This window comes from Marmota marmota, unplaced genomic scaffold, assembly GCF_001458135.2.
Source record: "Marmota marmota marmota unplaced genomic scaffold, marMar, whole genome shotgun sequence".
In the NCBI taxonomy this organism is placed as follows: domain Eukaryota; kingdom Metazoa; phylum Chordata; class Mammalia; order Rodentia; family Sciuridae; genus Marmota; species Marmota marmota.
In genome coordinates, this window is record NW_025999990.1 from 30,958,014 (window position 1) to 30,978,959 (window position 20,946).

General features: G+C 37.1%; 1 protein-coding gene across 37 annotated transcripts in view; it reads right to left on the reverse strand.

The window, feature by feature from the left end:
* The window catches only part of Dtna (dystrobrevin alpha), a 315,681-nt gene that overhangs the window by 73,949 nt on the left and 220,786 nt on the right, over positions 1-20,946 (reverse strand). For all 37 annotated transcript variants that reach the window (XM_048806343.1, XM_048806342.1, XM_048806340.1 and 34 more), the window contains 3 exons: positions 11,185-11,270; positions 3,846-4,000; positions 1,080-1,185 (listed from right to left, as the gene is read on the reverse strand). In XM_048806343.1, the coding sequence (XP_048662300.1) occupies positions 1,080-1,185; positions 3,846-4,000; positions 11,185-11,270 (347 nt within the window). The remainder of the gene's footprint in view (positions 1-1,079; positions 1,186-3,845; positions 4,001-11,184; positions 11,271-20,946) is intronic.

Below are 20,946 nucleotides of genomic sequence, written 5' to 3' on the forward strand. Positions count from 1 at the left end.
AGAAAGACAAGGAGGGGGGATTTCCATCTCAGACAATTGTACTAGGACAAATGCCTAAAAAACTGATCTCCTGCAACAGGAAATAGTGAGAGGGCAGAAATGAAATCATAGCTTTAGGAGTGGAAAATGACTAGTCCTGCAACTGCAAACAGTGATTAAGCTCATCTTGCATCATAATGTGAGCCTCAATTCCTCTTTACTTCTGCATATAAATAAAAGCATGTTAAAAATCTGATTGTTAGTAATCGCAAAGAGACTAGTAAATTCATCCTTCCAATTTTTTTTTTGCCCTTGGGCGACAGGATAAATTCATAATTTTTAACTAAGAGAGCTAATGAAATCAGATGCCCCAAATTCTGATTGAGAATTTAAAAATGAAACCATCTTTAGCCCGAATATCTACTAAAGGAATAAATAGAGACTGAGATTCTAGTAAGAGACATAGGATAAATTATGTTTTATTCAAGTCTGGAGAAATTTCAAAGTTCAATTAAACTATAAATAAGAACACCTAAAGATTAGAGGGAAGTACTAAACTCTTCAGTGTTTAAACTTCTTTAACTCTGGTCCTATATTATATTTCATATTTTAATTTGTATATACTAAAAGGAAATACTTTTATTCTGGAAATACTTCCTTTTTGTTCTTAAAAATACTATGGAACTTTCATTACTCTCATCGTTAATGTAAGTATAATTTTTGAAAGATTACAATTTGGAGCATATGATTAAAGATTAGCAAGGTGCTACCACTTAATTTTTTTTTTTTTTTTTTTTTTGCCATCTCTACCATCTATTTATTCCTGGCTGACTGTCTTGGGAGAAATAGTGCCACTTATGCAAAATTGGAAATTCACATCTCAAAAACATACTAGAAAATGTCACATTCCTTATTGAGGCTCTTCTATTGAACACAACAGAGAGGTGCATGATGAGATTTAATGAGTTTTTAGAACTGACAGTTCTCAAGGCTTTATTGATCAAGGAGATGAATTAGTTTCTTGGGCTTAATAACTGCACACTTGATGATCTAATTTCAATAATTTTAAAAACTGCCTTTGCTCAGCAGTAACTGCTCACCATTTTCTACATTTGCCAGTCGATGCAGGAGAGGCAACCAGACCAGACACTGAGGGGGAGGATCTGACATGAGCGTGTCCAAGAAACCATTTAACGTGACTTTTTTCTGCATTAAAAAAAAAATCACAAAAATTTAGGACAGAGAATAATTTTAACTTACCTGCTATGTAAATATCATTGGAAATAAAGACATAATCCATCAATGAGGCTCTGATTTATGAAGAAATAGCACTTGCCAAATGTGTTATTGAACTAGTTCAGAAATGAAGACATCGATTGCTTCATGCACCTGAACATACACGAAACTGGATTAACTCCACCACTGGATGATGCTGGTGATAAAAGACTTTTATCACCAACATCATCGAGAGAAAAACCTCAATTTCATATATGACAAGGAAAGACAAAGAATTGAAATTCTCCACAGAATTATATTCAATAGAGCATCATAGCACACTCTGATTCCCACATCAGTCTTCTAAATTTGCAAACGGCTTCCCTCCCAGCTCCCTCAACTTGCTTAAGTACTCAATATTTAGTGGTTATGGTGAATGGCTCTGTTATGTAAGATCAGGAGGGGATTCTGTGAGGAGTAATGTTCTAAATTTTAAAAACTTCTCATTTCTTCTCTGTCTATAGCTTTCCTTCCAATTCAGTCTCCTCTGTCTCCTCGTCCAGGTCTTTTCTGCTGCAGAAAAGGAATGTATCATATCTATACACTTCTTTCAAACTTTGATATTTTAAAGTAATAAGTCAGTCCCCAAAGAGATATAATGTCGTTTTAAGGCATGCAGCTTATACTAGTCCTTGTAGTTCACTAAACAAATGTTTTGGAACCCATTAATTTTTTTTATTATCAGTGGAAATTTATAATTTAGTTTTTCCTCATAATATTAAATAGCGTAAGCTTTCAATAGGGTTGCTATCAGTATTACTATTAAAATATATATTGTGTAAAGTATTTTTTAAAAGCTACTAGAATTTATATGTCTAAAAGGAATATTCTCTTTCAAGACTATCAGTGGGTGTGGACTTAAAAATTTTTTTCCACAATATCTTTATTCTATTTATTTATTTTTATGTGGTGCTGAGGATTGAACCCAGGGCCTCACACGTGCTAGGCAAGTGCTCTATCACTGAGCCCCAGCCCCAGCCCAGCATGGACTTTTTTAATGAAGCATTTCCAACATTTTGGGACTTTCATCCTTTAAACTGTTATAAAAATATTAAGACAAAAATAAGCTGATCTTTTTATTTTTAATTTGGGTTACCTCATTTTGTACTTCAAAGGATCTTATTAATTTTAATCATTCACCAAATTGGCTAAAAATTACTCCTAGAAGTTTCCGAAACTGTTATTATTTTGACATGTATCAATTTTCATCACTAAGAATACATAAATGATCTCAAAATGGGACAACCTATAGGATATTTAAAAAGTAATTTTTAGCATAGGGATATCATATAATTCTCTTTGAGTGTACAGTTCCTTTTAATAATAATAATAATAATAATAATAAATCCAGGCCCAGAAAGACAAACATTGAATGTTTTCACTCATGTGGAAGCTAAAAAGTTGATTTTAGAGAAGAAAAGAGTGTGATAGTGACTACTGGAGTCTGGGAAGGGTAGGAAGAAGGGAGGCTAGAGGGAGGCTGGATTATGGGTACCAAAATATAGTTGGAGGGGAGGAAAAGAACTCCAATGGGAAATTATTGAAAGAAGGACATTCAGTCTTTGGGGGCAGAGGGAAGCAGAAATGAATTCATAGGAGCACATAAGTCTGCCTGGGTATGGGGCACAGGAGTATGGGGAGGGCCAAAAAGGACTTCCAAGTGGGGTGACACAGGAGCAGAGTTAGCATTTAGTGCAGTGAACCATGTCTTCTTTGCTACCATTATGGATGCGTTTATGAGTCCACCTAAATTCATGATTCTTAGGAATGCCTTTGCAGCTTTGACCTCTCAGGTCACCAGGTACACAGAATGATGATACTTGCTAGCTGGACAGTCAATGAATTTTTCCAGAGGCTGCTATGCAATGATTTTATGTATATTTTGGAGCATGGAAACATCACATATAATTCTTTTTAGCATGTAATAAATTTGGAGGGAATAACTAATTAGTCTGGATTTTTAAAAGATTATAAGCAAACCTTCAATTTATGGATTTATACACCATCACTGTGCTGCGTGTAGTCTTTCCCTATGATCAGAGAGGTGTAAGTATGGAAGGATCTCAAACCTAAGCAGCTTCCTTTGTGCCATGTTCGGTTAAAGCACATCATTTGGAACCCTAAGTGTGTCATATTATGGAAGACTTAGGCAGCTGTCTGTCACACTTTGGGCTGCTGTGGTCACATTGCAAGATGTGAGGCAACACCTTTCTACTCTCCTTTGCTGAACATTAGGAAAGTCTGGTGCTGGGTCAGATGTGTCTCATGTGGGGCTGAATGACAGTTTAGCCATTTCAAAAGTATAGTGGTAATAACGATGATACTGAGAGTCTAGGATTGTTGTAAGGATTAAATTAGATAAGGAAGTAAAGAACTTAGCATGGCACCTATCTCACAATCAGTGAACACCAGCTTTTGTTATAGTCCAGGTGTGGTCGGTTTGTTACTGGCTCAGAGGTCATTTGTCAGATGCTGGAAGAAACATCCTCGGCTATTGTCATGAAGAAAGATAGTCCTTGCACCTGTGACTGGGAACCACACACAGAAGGAGAATAACAGCTATTTGAGAAACATTTCCTTAAAAATGTTACCTGTTGGGAGAAACAGGATCTAGCTGATTGTTCTGTGTAACCAAATGAAGGGCCTTCAAAAACTGCTGTGGGTAGTTTGAGAACTTCCCGGAGGAATTGGTCGTACCGTCCATAAACCATCACTCCACTGGAGTCAGAAATCATTGAGAAAATATCTGATGGAAGGGAAAGGATGGAGATATTTATTCATCACATGAATATTCTCTACTGATCTGGTCAACATATCTGATGCAAATAACTAAACTGTGGCAGAATATACATTATCTTTATGAAAGAATAGTACAAAGCTGATTTTTATGCAGAAATATTCCTGGCATGGTGTTTTCTCTGGTGTCTTTTCATAGATGATTCTGAGACATAACATTAACTGGTTATTTGTGTAAAATTAATGTATTTTAATAAGACAGAGACCATCACATTTTGTTTTGAAGTCAGTCACTGATTCATATATGACCTGATGGGGTAATTTTTGTATGTATAAGAATGGGCTGACTTCATTTGAAGTGCACAATGAGAATTTTACTACACAGTTAGAGTATAGGTGTGTATCTATGTATTTATCTCGTTAGCAATTTCTTCATCTATGTTATCACCAAAACTTTTGGGTTTTGGTCTAAGATATCTGAAAAATGAAAGATGCAATAGGGATAAAGATATAATAAAGACACTTGATTAATTTCCCACAAAAGCAGAAAACGTCCTATAAATCATAGGGTTCTGGGTGGAAGGCGTTTTGATTTACACAGAAGGGTCTTTTGGCTCATGTAGTGAGCAGAAAGCCTTGCAGATGATCAATGAGGTGAAAGTCAGGGTCTTGGATTATTCTCCAAAGTGCCTCTGGCTTCACTGAAATTCTGATCTTCAGCTTCTACCACGGGGTCCACTTAATGAATATTAATGGCATAATTTCCCAAGGTGCATTAGAATTCCTCTTTAGAAAACAATAGGGCACAAGGATTTGCTATTAGTTCATCATCATGCTAACATAATTGTCACTAGTCTAGCACAGCTGCTGGGATAAATTGCCCAAAGTCCAGTGTGTTAACTTCTGTTCAGTTTGGGTTTAATTTTTCCAGGTCCAAATGTAATCTGAGGACATTGCTTTTATACTGCAATCAGGTATTAAGCATATTATGGAGTTTTATTGAATTATGTTTTAAGCATGTGAATTGACTCTCATTTTCTTTAAACATTCCAGCTATAAATTATTTCTACTATATTTCAAATAGTCTATTAATTATGAGACTATAGAAATTCTATCTGGGGTTAATATCCAAAATGAGAAAGTCAACAACACAATAGTGAGAAAACAAATAGCCTGATTAGAAAATAGGCAAAACAAAAACAAAAACAAGTAGATATTTCCCCAAAGAAGACATATCAGGTACAACAGTTATATAAAAAGTGTTCAATAACACTAATTATCATGGAAATGCAAAACAAAATCACAATTACACCTCACTCTAGTTAGAATGGCTATTACCAAAAATCCAAAAAAGCCAGGCATGCCTGTAATCTCAGTAATTTGGGAGGCTGGGACACGAGGATTACAATTTAGTGAGGCCCTAAGCAACTTAGCAAGGCCCTGTCACAACATTAAAAAAAAAAAATTAAAAGGGCTGAAGATGTGGCTCAGTGGTTAAGTGCTCCTGGGTTCAATCCCCAGTACCAAAATAACAAACAAACAAATAACAACAACAACAAAAACCCATGCATTGAAGATAATTTGGAGAAAAGGGAACCCTTATACACTGTGGGTTGGAATAGAAATTAGTATGGCTATTATGGAAAGCAGTATAGAGGCAATGTGAAAAGTTAAAAGAAGAACTACCATGTGATCCAGTAATCCCACTACTGCATATATATCTGAAGGGAATGAAGTCATACTGACGTGATATCTGCACTCCTGGGTTTATTGCAGCTCTATTAAAAATAGTTAAGATATGGAACCAACTCAAGTACCCACCAAAAGATGAATGGTTACAGAAAATGTGATATATATTCAGAGGAATACGATTCAGCCACAAAATAAAGGAAATTCTGACATTTTGCAAGAACATGAAGGAATTTGGAAGACATTATGTTGGGTGAAATAAGCCAGGCATGGTCTTATTCATTGTGTGTGGAGTCTAAACAAGTTGACCTCATGAAAATAGAGAGTAGAACTATGGTTACCAGAGGTTTGGAGAGTTAGAGGGGATAGGAAGATAGGGAGATGCTGGTCAAAGGAAACATGGTTACAGTTAGATAAGAGAAATAAACTCAAGAGATTATTGGGCAGCATGGTGACTACAGTTAAAGACAATATATGGTAGTTTTGAAAAATGCAGAGAATAGACATTAAGTTTTCTCACCACAAAAATAACTATGTGAAATTATGCATATGTTAACTGGTTATATGTAACCACTTGATAATGTATTTAAACATCAAAACACGATGTACATTATCAAAATATACAGTTTTATTTTTCAATTTTTTAAAAAAGAAATTCTATCTGAACAAAAAACAATGCCGTTCTCATTTACCACATAACTTTGCTTACATAGTGAATTTCATCTCACAGTCCATTAAATTAGTCAAAAAACAAACAAGAAAGGGAGTTGCTAGTTGCAAAAACTGTTGTGTAATTCCAAATATAGAAGTTGGAGAATTCTGGTCAAAAGGGAGGAAATAATCCCAGGAAAAGTAAATTGGCTTTCTCATGAGAGCTGCCATCTTGTTTGGAGGCAGGGTGGTTGGTTATAACAGGGTCATACTGATGTTCTTCCAGGCTCTGATTTTCCAGGGAACACTAGGCTTTTCAAGTCACCTGCTGAAAAAATTTGGGAAACATCTCTAACTAAAGCAAAAGCAGGAGTAACAATGATGACCTTCTACATACTTGAAAACTAATTAACCTCGTTTGTGTCTGCAAGCAATAGATAAACTAGTGTTATGCCAATGGGATTAATTGGAAGTGGCTGTTAATGGCCACTCAGGTTTTAATAAAGAATTGAGGGGACTCTAAGAATGATACCAAAATGATATGCATTTATACTTTAGTTTTTGGCTTAGGTAAAATGTCCACAATGTATATGTGTATGTAGATGACAGGATTATTTCAAGGAGTAAATTAGTAAATGTAAATAAAGCACTCAAAATGATGCTTTCCACATGTATTTTATCCATTTTTATTATTAATTTCATATGGCATCATTTTTCCATTGACTTCATATGTTTAGGCTTTGCCTCCCCACTAGGATATTCAATAAGGTTCCAAATCACATTCGAAACTACCTTTGTATTTCCTGTAGCACTTAACAAGGATAGATACTTAAAAGAATTTGCAGTCACTGACTGACTCATTCAACTATAATCAACTTAGCACATACTAAGCATGTGAAACTGTGCTAAGCAGTGAATATACAATAAGGTCAGAATAGAGTTCTTTCCCCCTGGGAGAGTTCTTTCCCCGTGTATAGAGGGTGACCGAGAAGTGCTTTCAGGATGCATCTTAGAACATCCTAGATTATAACCTCATGTTGTGAATACTGGAAAAGTAGCATGAATGGATAGAACAGGAGCCGGACGAGAAGGTTCCCAGAGAAAGGAGTAGGTCTGGGACTAGTATAAAGGCTAGTTAGGGGCTAGTCCGGCACAGATGAGGGAGTGGGCTTTAGGAAACAGGATCAGGACTGCAGTGTAGGCACAAAGAGGACAGCAAGCATGGATCTTCGAGGAGGCCCTGTGGCAGGGCTGGGGGTGCACACAAGGGTGCGGTGGGATGTATGGCATTACATGAAGAGCTTTGAAAGCTCTATTATGTCCAGAGGATGCTGAGGGAGATACTGTAGTTCAAGCAGCCAATGAGTTAGAAACACTGCCTTGAATGTATTTGTGGAGGCAGATCAATCAGTTCAGTGACACTCAGTAAATACAAAGTGTTTGCCGTGATGCTAGTCTTTCAACTAAAGAAAGCAAGTACTCCTCAGTAGCAATAGATGAGCACATGACATCCCAGGCTTACAGCAGTGGATTTAGAACTCCTTAAGATCCTTAGGACTGACTTCCAGGAACTCTGAAGCAGAAGAACCCATTAAAACAGTAGATTACAATCAGTTGTGGAACAATTTAACAGAAAAGGAATATATTAGGTCAGTTGATGTTTAGGGTGCCATGTCACACAGCTGCAGGGGGCGCCCTTTTTTTTCCTCTATTGGGTCAATGATATCCCCTGGATTACACATTGAATACCCTGAATCTCAGTTGATGGCTCTGCATATTAGAAATCATGACATAACATAGAGTTGTTGTCCTTTTTAATGCATTTAAGGACATTTTTAAAAATCAGCCTTAATTTTTCTGGTTCGTTCTCTCTCTCTCTCTCTCTTTTAATTCCTAATTTATTTTCAGCCAATTATTCTGGTTCTATGCTCTCCAACAAAAGGGGCTAGTTGGAACAAACTAAATATCCTTCATCCCTACGCACAGAAATAGAAAAATCGCCAAACAAGCACAGCTGGCCCGTTGGCTTAAAGTGAATTAGAAAAATTTACAAAAAAGGAAAACAAAACCTTCAAAGCCTGAAACATTCCATATCCTTTCATTTTATTTTTTTTCTTATTACAAAAGTCATGCAGAAAATCATGACCTTGTGTGCTTTGTTGTTGAAATGAAAGCCAGCCAGAGACTACAGAAAATACCCATCATCCCACTTACCAAGAAGCAGCCATGGCTGTTTGTGGGTGGATTTGCCCACATTTGCTCTTTCAATCAATTATCATCATTTAACCTGGAAATATGGGTGACTGAGGATTTTCTTTTTTGACTAATGTTTTGGAGAGATTCTTCCAACCAAACTGCTTCTACTTAAATTGTTTTTGGTCAAATTGCTTTCAAACAAGTTACCTGGAACCCACCCAAACTGTCTTCCTGGGATTACCTATTTGAAGAGGGGATACATGAGACTGATTTTGGCCTACTGATCTCAAAGAGGGGAGCATGATAAATGGTGGTCATACTATCTGTTTTTCTACATAGTTTGTGACATGGTGGGACTTGTTTCCAAACTGCAGAGCTTAGTCTGTCTCCAGTGGGACTCACGCCTCTGCTTCCTTTGCTGTCCTCAGGAGGACTAACTTGAGCCCCTAGGTAGCATACCTGCTTTTCTTTCTGGAGAGTGATGGGATGGGATGTGGAGAAAGCACTAGAGTAGTTACACTAACGTCTGGGTTTGCAAGAGAACTACAGGGCTTCTGGGAATTATTACAGATCTGCTCAAAACCAGCTTGTGCTTCACAACTGTGCTGACACTGTAAGCTGCTTGCCTAACGACCATTCCCTTCATCTTTATTGGCACCAAATTTGTTCCTGGGCTAAGAGAAAGGAGTAGCATTTCCTGGCCCAGGAAGTGAAAGTGGATTGATTATGACTGTCCTGGTCAGGCCGTTCCTCTTATAGCAACTGGTTTAGGAATTGGTCTGAGATGCTGCCGTGGGCAATGAGACATAAAGACTGGGTAGAGTGTGGTGAGACTCTAGGCTCCCCTTTCCTGCAGGAGAGGGGTGAAATCTAAGGAAGAGGGATTCTGAGTGGGAAGATTGGAAGCACCTAGGGCACAAGATTAACCTGGGCTTGGAGAGGTTCTAAAGTTCAGGAAACTGGTTTATCAACTTTCCTCACACTTATTTTAATAGGGGACCCTTTTATTCAGGTACCTATTACCATGACATTGAATAATTATTTGAAAATATTTCTCAAGATTCCTCAGTATAAATGGCCAATTGTGACACAAAGTGAATAGGCAAGGCCCCCAGGGCTTTCTTCCTCTGCTTTGGTTCATTTTGCTAAACTTCCTCTTCCCAGCCTGAGGAAATACCTCCTGGATTACCCTGAAGCCACTTTTTTAAAAAGGCATTGGTTGCAGCACATTCTAATTGAGCTATTCCCTCTCAATCAAGCATGGAGGTAGGTAGTTTTCGTTTTTCTATGTCTTTTAGAATAACCAAAGAAAAACTAAACTGACCCTCATAAGGTCTGGTTGGGCTTCTCTGGATCGTGGCTGCATTTGGTTGCTCAATGAAAGGAAGTTTCTGGAAGTGAAGGAAGCCAGGTGGTTACTTGGGGCTTGGAGGCCCCTTTCACTTATCTCCTGGGCCACTGAGACAACCTCCTTAGAGAGTTTATGTTGAAATTCCAAAGAAGGAAAGGGTGTTTTTTTGTATCTTGCTTCACTCTTTCCCTCTTGGTCATCGAGAAGCAAGAGATACACTCAGAAGCTGACAAGTAGCAGGAGAGAAAGAGCCTCATGGCGGTGAGTCACAGATGGTTGCAGCTGGGAGCCACCATCCAGTCTTTGATCCCAATATTTAGAATGTGGCAGGAAGCTGAGGACTAAAGACATGAAGTAACTTCCATAGGGAAACTCAGCAAATAAGTCACAGCTGGGCTTGCAACCTGGATCTCCCAACTCCATGGCACTACCCTTTCTTACAGCATTGTGACCCCGATTCTACAGTATTTACGGTAAGGGATAGTGTGAAACAAAACTTTCCTTTAACAGCAGCATCAGTATAATTTTAAACTAGTGAAAAATAAAAATTCTTGCTCCTCAGCCCCACCTTAGGAATACCAAATCAGAATTTCTGGAGGTGGAACTCAAAGTAAGTCCATGGTCTAAAAAGCCCTCCAGGTGATTCCAATGCATACTGAACATTTGAGAACCATTGGTTGGAAACATCAGGATTAAAATACTGGTACCATCTTAGCTATATGATATGCTCTCTTTGGGTCTCAGCTTCTTTACTTAAAACAGAGAAATAAGAAAAATTCCACTATGATACTGGTTAAAAAACTGTGCCAGTTAGTGACAACATGTACATGAAGCCTATAGTCACTTGATGTCCTTTAATTGTTCAGTTCCTTGTAATCTGATTAGCACTGGCTTAAAAAAAAAATGAGGAAATTTACCAGGAGCTTTGATTTTTAGAATATTTAAGGGGGAAAGATGCTCAATTTGACCTTCATGTCCTTACACTGATGAACTACTACTATAGTGGTATAATAGAACAAACTAGAAAGAATACTTATTTTTCTTTAATATCAGAAAGAATCTATTTGATGATACTCAGCAAATTCTAAATAATAATAATCTGTAAGTAAAGGAAAATGTTCATTTCATCAACATTTATCCAATATGAAAATACTTCTTTGACAAAATCCCAGGCTCAAAGAAGATTGCGTTTCAAACAACTCTCATAAAAGACACAAATGGTCAGGGGGACATGGCAGGAATAAAGGAGAGGAAAAGTGGTACATAAGAGAGAAAAGCAGGGAGAGGCACAAGGAATAGTAACTTACATCTTAATTTGTCCATGATCTTCCCTCCACACAATGTCGCTAAAGCCATTTTGACAGCAAATACTGAAATTTTACCATGGCCTTCCCTGTTTAGTGATAATAGAAAAAAAAAATCATGTCATTTGGAGTACTTCCAGTGATGAGATCTGACATTTTCTAGTCTGTATAAATCATAGAATATGTGGCTGCATGCATTTTATGAACACATCCGTTTTAGAAAAGGTTGTGAATACAATTCAAAGCACATTTCTGAAAAACTGTCTATTCAATGCTTCCTTTCTTCAAGAGACATCAGAATCTTCTAGTTTATTCTTTGTATATGTCACTTGCTCAAAACATGGGCTGCTAGCCAGAGAAATATACACTAGCTAACGATGGATTTAAATAACACTACATGCTTTTCACGTTAGGCTTCTCAAGATACTTTTGTGTATGATGATTGCTATCTCTATCATTTATTTAAACAAGCTTTGGAAATACATACATATTTCTAAATATATACACCCACACTCACAATTCCTGAACTTGAGATTTTTTTCCATCACATAATTTTTCAACTATCATTTCATACCAAAAGGTCAACTGTGCTTATGTTACATATTTGCTGTTCAAAGGGAGTTGCTATTTTAAAGGGGCAGGAGTAAACACTTTGTTTGAATGCTGCTACTTCTATCTATATTGACACAAATACTGCCAAGTCTTCATTGATACAAGAAGTACAACCAACTTGTCCTTTATAAAATGTGATATAGAGGACATACTGTAAGAAGTATAATGTTTTACATAAATTATTTTTCCAGCTGGAATGAACTATTTATTTTTATATCCTTGGAATCAGAAATAATATCATATTAATAATTAATTGCTTTGATAGTTGCTACTCTTAAGAATTATCAAGAGTTATTAAAAATAATGTGGCTGAAAGGTAAATAAAGTCTACATTAACAAGGATTTAGTACATAGAACGAATCCATTATAAAAGCAAGATCATTACAAGTTATATAGTTAAAGAATAAGATGTACTAAATGATTGTGTCTTTTTTCCTAGACTTAAGAAGGGTCATTTGCTATCCATCTTTGTTGCTGTCTTTCTTAACACAGTACCTGAAATACAGCTAGCCAGAATGCAGATACTAATAGAATGCCATGCTAGTAACTCTGCAAAGCTACTTTTAAGCCCGAGTACCAGATTTATGTAGTTATTCATTGGAAATTTCTACTAGTATACCACCTGCCAAATCAGGTATGTTCTAATTAGAACTCGGTATCTTTACAGAGCCCTCTCACAATAAACCTTCCGTAAAAACTAACTGCTTTTTCTCTAACACCCTTCTTCTAGTTGTTAGAACCACTATGAACCTTGATACCCCAAAATTGATCCTGGAGCAGGAGTCACATTTGATTTCTTGCTCTTCCTGAATTCACCAACATCCTGAACAAATGTTTGAGGCACTCAAATACACCTCTTAAATATATATATTGGGTCCATTCCCTTCTGCCCATTTTCATGGTCATTGCTTCCATTAGTTCTTCCTTTAACACTGTAATAAACTCCAGAACAATCTTTCTACTTGTACACCCATATTACAAATTTAACCATGTTATTTAAAATTGTTTAAAATTCTTGTTGCGTCCTTTTCTTTACACAATGAAGTTGTAACTTTTTCTCATGGCAAACCTCATTGTTTCCTCCAGTCTCCGAAGCCAGCCATGATTTCTGTTGTTACAGGGCATACCACAGACACTGTTCAATGACTCCTGGCCCCTGGCCCTCTAACTGTGGTCTACCGAGGATCCTTCCACCCACTCTTCAGGATGTTGATCAGCACCATCATTCACCCAGCTTTTCTCTTGGATGGGGAGAGGATCACTCCACCTTTAGTCTTACCTATCATGTCATGCCTATCATATCAAGATTCTTGGAGGAAGAGATGATTCTTATGAACTAGTTAAATTCCCAGTGCCCACATGTTTATTTCATACAGAATTAGCAATTAATTAAAATTTTTATATTAATGAACAGATATTAATCATTATGATAGACAATAACCCTAGAATTTTGAATGTCCATTCATTAAGTTGTTCAGTAATTTCAGACCACGTAGCTGTAATAAAAATGTGACAATTCTGTAAAAGCCATCTTATTCAAAATTATTTTATGTCCCCTGGTTCTCAATTGCAAGGACAAACATTTTACTTCAGGAAATAGCTTCTAAGTGAGACCATGGTTCAAACAAAAATGGGAAAATCCACCAAGTACAGAAGATTAGGAATAATACAGCAAAAAAGGAGTCTTCAAAATGCTAAGAATTTCAGGAGCATTACATGTGAGATTTCAAGAGCAATACAATTTCCTTTTAATGATTCAGAGAGAACAGTTTAGCTCAAGGGAGAGGATTGAGTACCGAAGACGCTGGAACAGAGAGTTCTCCAAATAACTCACGAGTGAATTCTTAAACCTTAGTTTTTAATGAGGAAAATCAGAGGGAGATCACCAGTCCTGTCTTTTTCCTAGAAATGGAAGACCAATCATATTAAATCCAACAATGGTTGTAACAGAACTATTCTGCCAAATTGACACAATAAATCCAGATAAATCACTGAGTGGAGGGCAGCTGAATGAGTTTTGCAGGAACTCAAGGATGAAATTAGGCCACTGGAATCTATTGTTATGCAAGCTACTGTGCCAGACTGCAAATGTGACCCCTGTCAGGAAGAAGGACTACAGGGTGGGGGATAGAGTTGCAGGGATTTAGATCCTGGTAAGCATCAACACTGGTTGAGTTCAGATCTTGCTCACCCCAGGGGCACCAGAGACCTAAATGCAAATGGGATTTTTTTTTTCTGGTTTGTTTCTTAAAGCACATTTTCAGTGGATATAATAGAATGGAGAAATGAAGAGGAAAAATTTTTCTAAAGGCCTTGAATAAGTTCTATACCAAAGGCCATTGCTTGGGACCAGGCTACATCAGGACCAGAGTCCCTAATTTTGTTGTGAAAAAGGAATTGGTATTGATGCAGGACGCATCAAGGAATAGAGAGAAGTTGATATACCACACATGGAGACCGTGAGAGTTATGTTCACCAGAGATTGTCATTAGTTGGACCCTGGTTTGATTTATGAACAGTCAGTGAAATCTTTTAGGGGTCTGAGAATGGAAAGACAGACTCATGAAGATGGATAACAGGAAGTTCCCAAGAGTCTTATGCAAAGCAGCAAAATAGTAGCATATTGTTCCAAAGGGAGTCTGAATGCCCCGGGACTAAAATAGTCCACTGCCCCTTATGGGATGCTGGCAATCTGCCATAACTCAGGAAGCAGTCCTGAGGAGGCCTGCTGAGGAGATGACACTTAGATTGTCACTAGTGCCCAGGTCAAACAACCTGAGAGCAGGCAACACCAGGAACAACACAACAAAAGGCTATACTCTTATGAAAAACTGTGAGAGCACACCTTCAATTTTACAAGGGGTTCTGATTGTCACCTCATAGTTTGAGAGTGCCACAGGCACCATGGTGTATGCGTTAGGAGTTGCAGACTTAGGAGTCAGTAATCAAAGACTTGTCCACACAGGCTTTCTTCGTGAATTAAAGCTGCTAGGGCAATTGATTTCTGTAGTAGTGTAGAAGGCACGGTAAGAGCTTAAAAAATAAATTAGGATTAGCAGATCATTTTTATTAAAATAATTTTATCTGAAAAATAAAACAAAATTTTACTGATTCTAAGGTTTTTCCCTTTCAATGCAGATGGAGGGCACAATGCATGCTTTATTCCTTTTTTCCATTACTGTCTTTTGACATAAGGGAATTCATTCTGGTTTTAAACCAATGATCCCAGAACTTTTTCTTGGGCAAACTTTCCTATTCTAGCTTGACATCCAAAAATATCCAATTAAATTGTTCCATTGGTATTTAATGACTACCCAACAAGTTATTTCAAAGAATTAGGTTAATCTAAGCAAATTATCAAAGGTACAAACTGAAATTCCTTCATAAAAATGATGATTCTTTAACTCTTGTATTTCTCTTCACAGTTTGTTGTTGTAGTCTAGATACTTGCCAATTCTCCCAGGGCACAACTGATTGAAAATGGAAAGAGGAAAGCACTTACCCTGTGGCTAAAATATATATGGTGAGTTGTAGAGTATCTCAGGAAAACATGGCTTAAAGTTTGACTCATCATAATAAAAAGTAACTGCTTTACTCTGGGCTGGGTTTTCCATTACCTGACCAAGAGACAAACTGAGTTTTATCAACTAATATGTTATTTTTAGTGGAAAGTTGCCTGGAAGGGAAAATTTGCTTTTGACAAGAAATGAAAGCAGCAAATAGATACTGATAGGCCTGGGAAGTTAGGCTGACCTCAGAACATTTTCTACAAATTGCCAAGAGAGTTTCCTATTTGAAGCAACAGAACACCATGATAATTTTTTTTTTCATCCTCAAAGGAAAAGCTGAATTCTGACTCATGCTTCCTTGAACAGACTGAAGAAATTATTTCTTTATAACAGTACTAAAATCAGAAGCTCTTCTTTTACCAACATATTTGACAAAAACATTTGGTAAGCATTTTTGATAAGCAGATGCACAGCACTCAAATTGCTCTTTCTCACACACTTTGGTGACTTAATTAATTGAGAATTGCTTCCTCCCCTGTGCCTCCCCAACATGACACATTTCTTTATCTGGGAATTATTTTGCTCATAGAGATCAATCACTTAGTCGCTCACTAAATATTTATTGGCATTGTTCCAGAAGTTGGGGATAAACAGATGAATAAGAAGAGGTTTCACCCTCCATTTGCTGACAGGCTGTGGGAAAAAGTCTGAAACAGACACCTTGAATTTAAGATGTGCTAAGAAAAAAAACATCAAGCCAAGTAAACACTTTTAAATACCTAGTTTTAGCCATAGAGATAACAGAAAAGAAGGACATTTGGTTGTAGGTAACTCTTCTCTTTTTCCTTTGGTGCTATACATCTACGATATGTTTTGTTGGCACACAGAGAAATGGCCGTGTGTTTTGTAGTGCTTCTTACATTAAATATTGAGAAATTTCTTAAAATTTAAAGGGCAGTAGAAATTTGGCAGAGTTTCAAGATCATTTCATACCTCTGCATTTGAAATAGTGCCATGGTCCCTTTCCTGGTGTAGGGGGCTCAGCAGTGAGAATGGCTGTTTACATGGCTCAGCAAGGTGTGATATGTCACACAGAAGGGAAAATGCCAGGATTTTGTATTCTCTACATACATCATATGAAGGATTTGTTGTTCTGGGTAGTTGTCAAAAAACTGACTCTCGTGTTACAACATAAAGATTTGTTAAGTGCAGATATTTCCTTTACATAACGTTCTGTCAAATATGTCTAAATACCTCAAACTGGAAAGATTATGAATGTGAAAATAATACTAATATTCTGTAATAAGCCAAGAAAAGGCTGGGAGAAAAAAGTGTATTCATTCTCATGTTTCAAAAATTAAAGAAAAGCATATTAGAGATGAATTAAAACCAATTCCTGAAACAAAATGATCTTTTTTCCCATTCATCTCATGCAGTATGAAGCTGTATGATCTGCAAATTATTTAATCTCTTTATGTCTTGGCTTCACCACCTCCTCACCCTGGAACATTATAATAATATAGTGCTAAATTAGTAAGATTGCTGGCACATGGTAAATGTTGAGTACTTCTTAGCTATCATAACTATTATTATTATAATTAAAGAATTGGCATTAAAATACAACTTGACCCTTGCAAATAAGAAAATCATTATTACCTTTAAGACATATTACTGACATACTATGATTTCTGAGTGACTGAAAATAAGTAGAAATGATATTTGCTAAAAACAAGGCCTCTGCCACATGATCTATGAGAAATTGACCTAAGAAGAGAGAGAGGTCCTATTGTGTTGAAGTAAGACTAAGTCAAGATGAAAGTTGTTAGTGTTTCCCAGGAAAGTAGGAACCAAAGAAGAGAAATCCATTGCTACTTGTAAAAGCAAAAGAGAATAAAATCATAGCATTTGCAGGTAAATGGATGGCGTTGGAGAAGGTAATGATAAGTGAAGTTAGCCAATCTCCAAAAACCAAATGCCGAATGTTTTCTCTGATATAAGGAGGCAGATTCATAGTGGGGTAGGGATGGGGTGCCTGGGAGGAACAGACGAACTCTAGATAGGGCAGAGGGGTGGGAGAGGAAGGGTGGGGGCATGGGGTTAGAAATGATGGTGGAATGTGATGGACATCATTATCCAAAGTACATGTATGAAGACACGAATTGGTGTGAATATACTTTGTATACAACTAGAGATATGAAAACTTTGTGCTCTATATGTGTAATATGAATTGTAATGCATTCTGCTGTTATATATATATAAAACACCCATATTAGTAACCATGAAAATATGGGTGACCAGGACTCACTGGTTTGGGTAATTATACTAGAGATTAAGGAGAACTTAATCTTGAAAAAAGAATTTTAAAAAATTAGTGTAATGAGAGCTAAGATAAAAGGTTCTTCTTTGATTTTCACCCATCAGTTTGTTCCTGAACTGGAGACATGGTCTCAGGAACGGTGTGCATAAAAGAATAAGCCATCGTCCCATCCTGAAAACGGTCAGACATGTGCTGTAAGAGGACAGTAGAAACTTGTACAAGGAACAGTGGGTGGGACCTGGGGGAGGGTGATCAATTTGACCATGAGAGACAAAGGGCTCCACAGAGCATCAGAGTTTGTGACCACATTTCCAAAAGGTTTCACATTTCAGACTTTTAAGAATTATTTTCATCTTGTAAGTTTGGGCCCTATTGTTTTTCTTTTGAGGTATTCTTCATTTCCTAAAAAAAAAAAAAAATGATAACAGCAGCAGTAAAGATCTTTAGAACATTTTAAAGAGATTTATTTCCCCCACTGGGACATGGCCAAGAGGTGTGAGCAAAGGATGTTGTCAGTTTGTTAGAGGATTCTGAAGAAGAGTGCCACAGATGGACGGCTCCCGCCAGCAAAGAAGGGAAGGTGACTGGCCGGTTTTTGGGGTACACAGAGGAAAGACAGAAGAGGAAGAGATTGGCCCAAGCTCTAATAAACATATTTCCTAATATATTCTCTTTTCATCCCATTTTCATCTTCTGTCACCTCTTTTCTCATCCTTCCCAGGCATATCCATCCACTTCCCTAGATACCCTCGAAAGATGGCTAATGGTTGTGGGAAGCATCTGCCTAGAAGTTGGTTTAATTGCTCCCTGGGTGACCTCCACTCCTAGGGAAGTGGCCATTATTAGAAGGAAAGTCAGGAGGAACAAATATCTTTTAGATTCAGAAAACGCTATCTCCTAACATTGTGCAAGTATCCTACACATGCTGCTCTGTACCCTGTCTTCTAAGAGTCCTACTAGGCCAAACAACAGAGAAACCTTACAGCTACAAAACATGATTATCTGCAGGAAGCATCTTTGTATGAGAAGTGAGGTCCAGATTTTTTGGGGGTGTAGGAAGTGCTATTCTTGGGGAACTACAGTTGTAGGAAGGTGAATCTGGTTTCCAGGGATACCTCTATGTGAAGTGGGCTTTGATCATTATTTTAGAGTCCAGCTGGCTGAGTCTGATGAATTTTAAGACACTGCCAAAAGCATGAGCAAGTTTCTTTGAATGTGAGTTCTTAGTCTTTGTAAGTTTAAATTGCTATTTTGTCTTTCCTTTTAAAACATTATCTCTTTAGGGTACAGATTCTTAAAACATCTCTATTTTTCATTTTGAAAAAAAATTTTGTTTTTTAAATATGTCCAAGTAGCAAATAGGATAGATTTTCTAAATGTTTTAGTGATTCTACATCAACAACAGCCCATCTTTGTTTTACTAGTATCAGACTCATTCATATTTGCCAAAATAGAGAAGTTTGTCTTAAACACTTGGGCTCTGTGATAGGTGGTAGGAAGTGACTTCAGGTTTCCATACTAGAGCTCATTTGGGCGAACAGAAGTTCACTGTTCTGAGAAATAGAGTTGAACACAGATTTTATTCCTAAGGTTCTCTGGTTACATTCACTTCTAAGTTACATTTCCCATTAGTTGTATGTTTTAATGGCTTACATTTCACATTATAATTTCAAAAGCAATCAAATGGAAAATTTGAGCACAAGTAGAATTGCCTACATGCATTTGCTCTGCTAAGGGAGAGATGGCAGAAGTGTCTGCAGACTTGAATTTCTTTGTGGATGTGTCTAAAAATCTCTGCAATGAAACTTCTCAATGTGGTTGTGTTTCTAAATCTACAATTGAGATTAGGGAAATACACATTAAGGGCATTCCTATCAGTAAGAAAATAGGTAAAAAAAACAAAACAAAAAAAACAACATTTTTTTCTGAATATTCTGAATTGCTCCTTACCTTAAGACAAGCCTTAAATTTAGCATCCCTCAGTCTTGAAATGATTCAGCTATACGATCAGTGGGGCTACTTATGGAACATGTATGACTGTATTTTATAATGATCCAATCAATATTTCTAAATAAGAGTAAAACATCTAACTCTTTTAGTTGGAGTCCCATAGATTTCACAGAATACTGCCCCCTTACCAACCTGGCCTGGATTCTGTATTTATGAAGTGGGCACAAACTATTACTTAACTTGGATTCTCTGTGAGTCTTTCAGCAATAATTCAGAACTTATTGTGGTAGATTATATTTCATTTTTTATATTTTCCATTGTTGCATTTTGTTATGGTTTGGATCTTAAGTGTTCTCCAAAGGTCCAAATGGTAAAGGCTTGGTTATCAAATTGTGGCATTATTGGAAGATATTGGAACCTTTAAAAGGTGTGGCCTAGTGGAAGTCAGTTAGGTCATTGGGGGTGTTAGTTTTTTGTCACTATGGCCAACATACCTGACAAGAATAAATTGAAAGAGGAAAGTTTATTTTGGGCTTATGGTTTCAGAGGTTCAGCTTTTGGTCAGTGGACTCCACTACTCTAGGCCTAAGATGAAGCAGAACATTATGGTAGAAGAATGTGTGCCTAACTCTTGAAAGCCAAGAAGGAGAGAGGGGTGGTTGTGGTGGTGGATGGGGGTGTGAGGTAGGGACAAAGTACAATCCCCAAGGGCATATCCCCAATAACCTACTTTTCTAGCCACATCCCACCTGCCTACAGTTACCACTCAGTAGTCCTTTTAAATTATTAATCCATTAAATGGATTAATCCACCTACTAGTTTATAGCTATCATAATCTAGTCATTTCACCTTTGAACAATCCTTAATTGTCTAATATATGAGCTTTTGGGGGAATACCTCATATTCAAACTATAACAGGGATGTGCCTATGATGGGGATATTGGGACCCCAGCCTCCTCTTCTCTCTCTCTCTCTCTCTCTCTCTCTGCTTCCCAGTCATCATGAGGTGAATAGTATTCCTCTGCCACATGCATCCACTATGATGTACTGCATCACCACAGGTCCAAAAGCATTGGGGCCTAGTATGGACCTCTGAAACCAGGAGTTAAAAAAAAAATCTTTCCTCTTTATTAATTGACTATCTCAGATATTTTGTCACATTGATAGAAAGGTGATCAATACACAAGTAAAACAAGTAAGTCCCATGTAGTCTTTTTTTTTTTAATTTTTTATTGTGGGTTGTTCAAAACATTACAAATTTCTTGACATATCATATTCCACACTTTGATTCAAGTGGGTTATGAACTCCCACCTTCACCCCATACACAGATTGCAGAATCACATCAGTTACACATCCATTGATTTACATATTGCCAT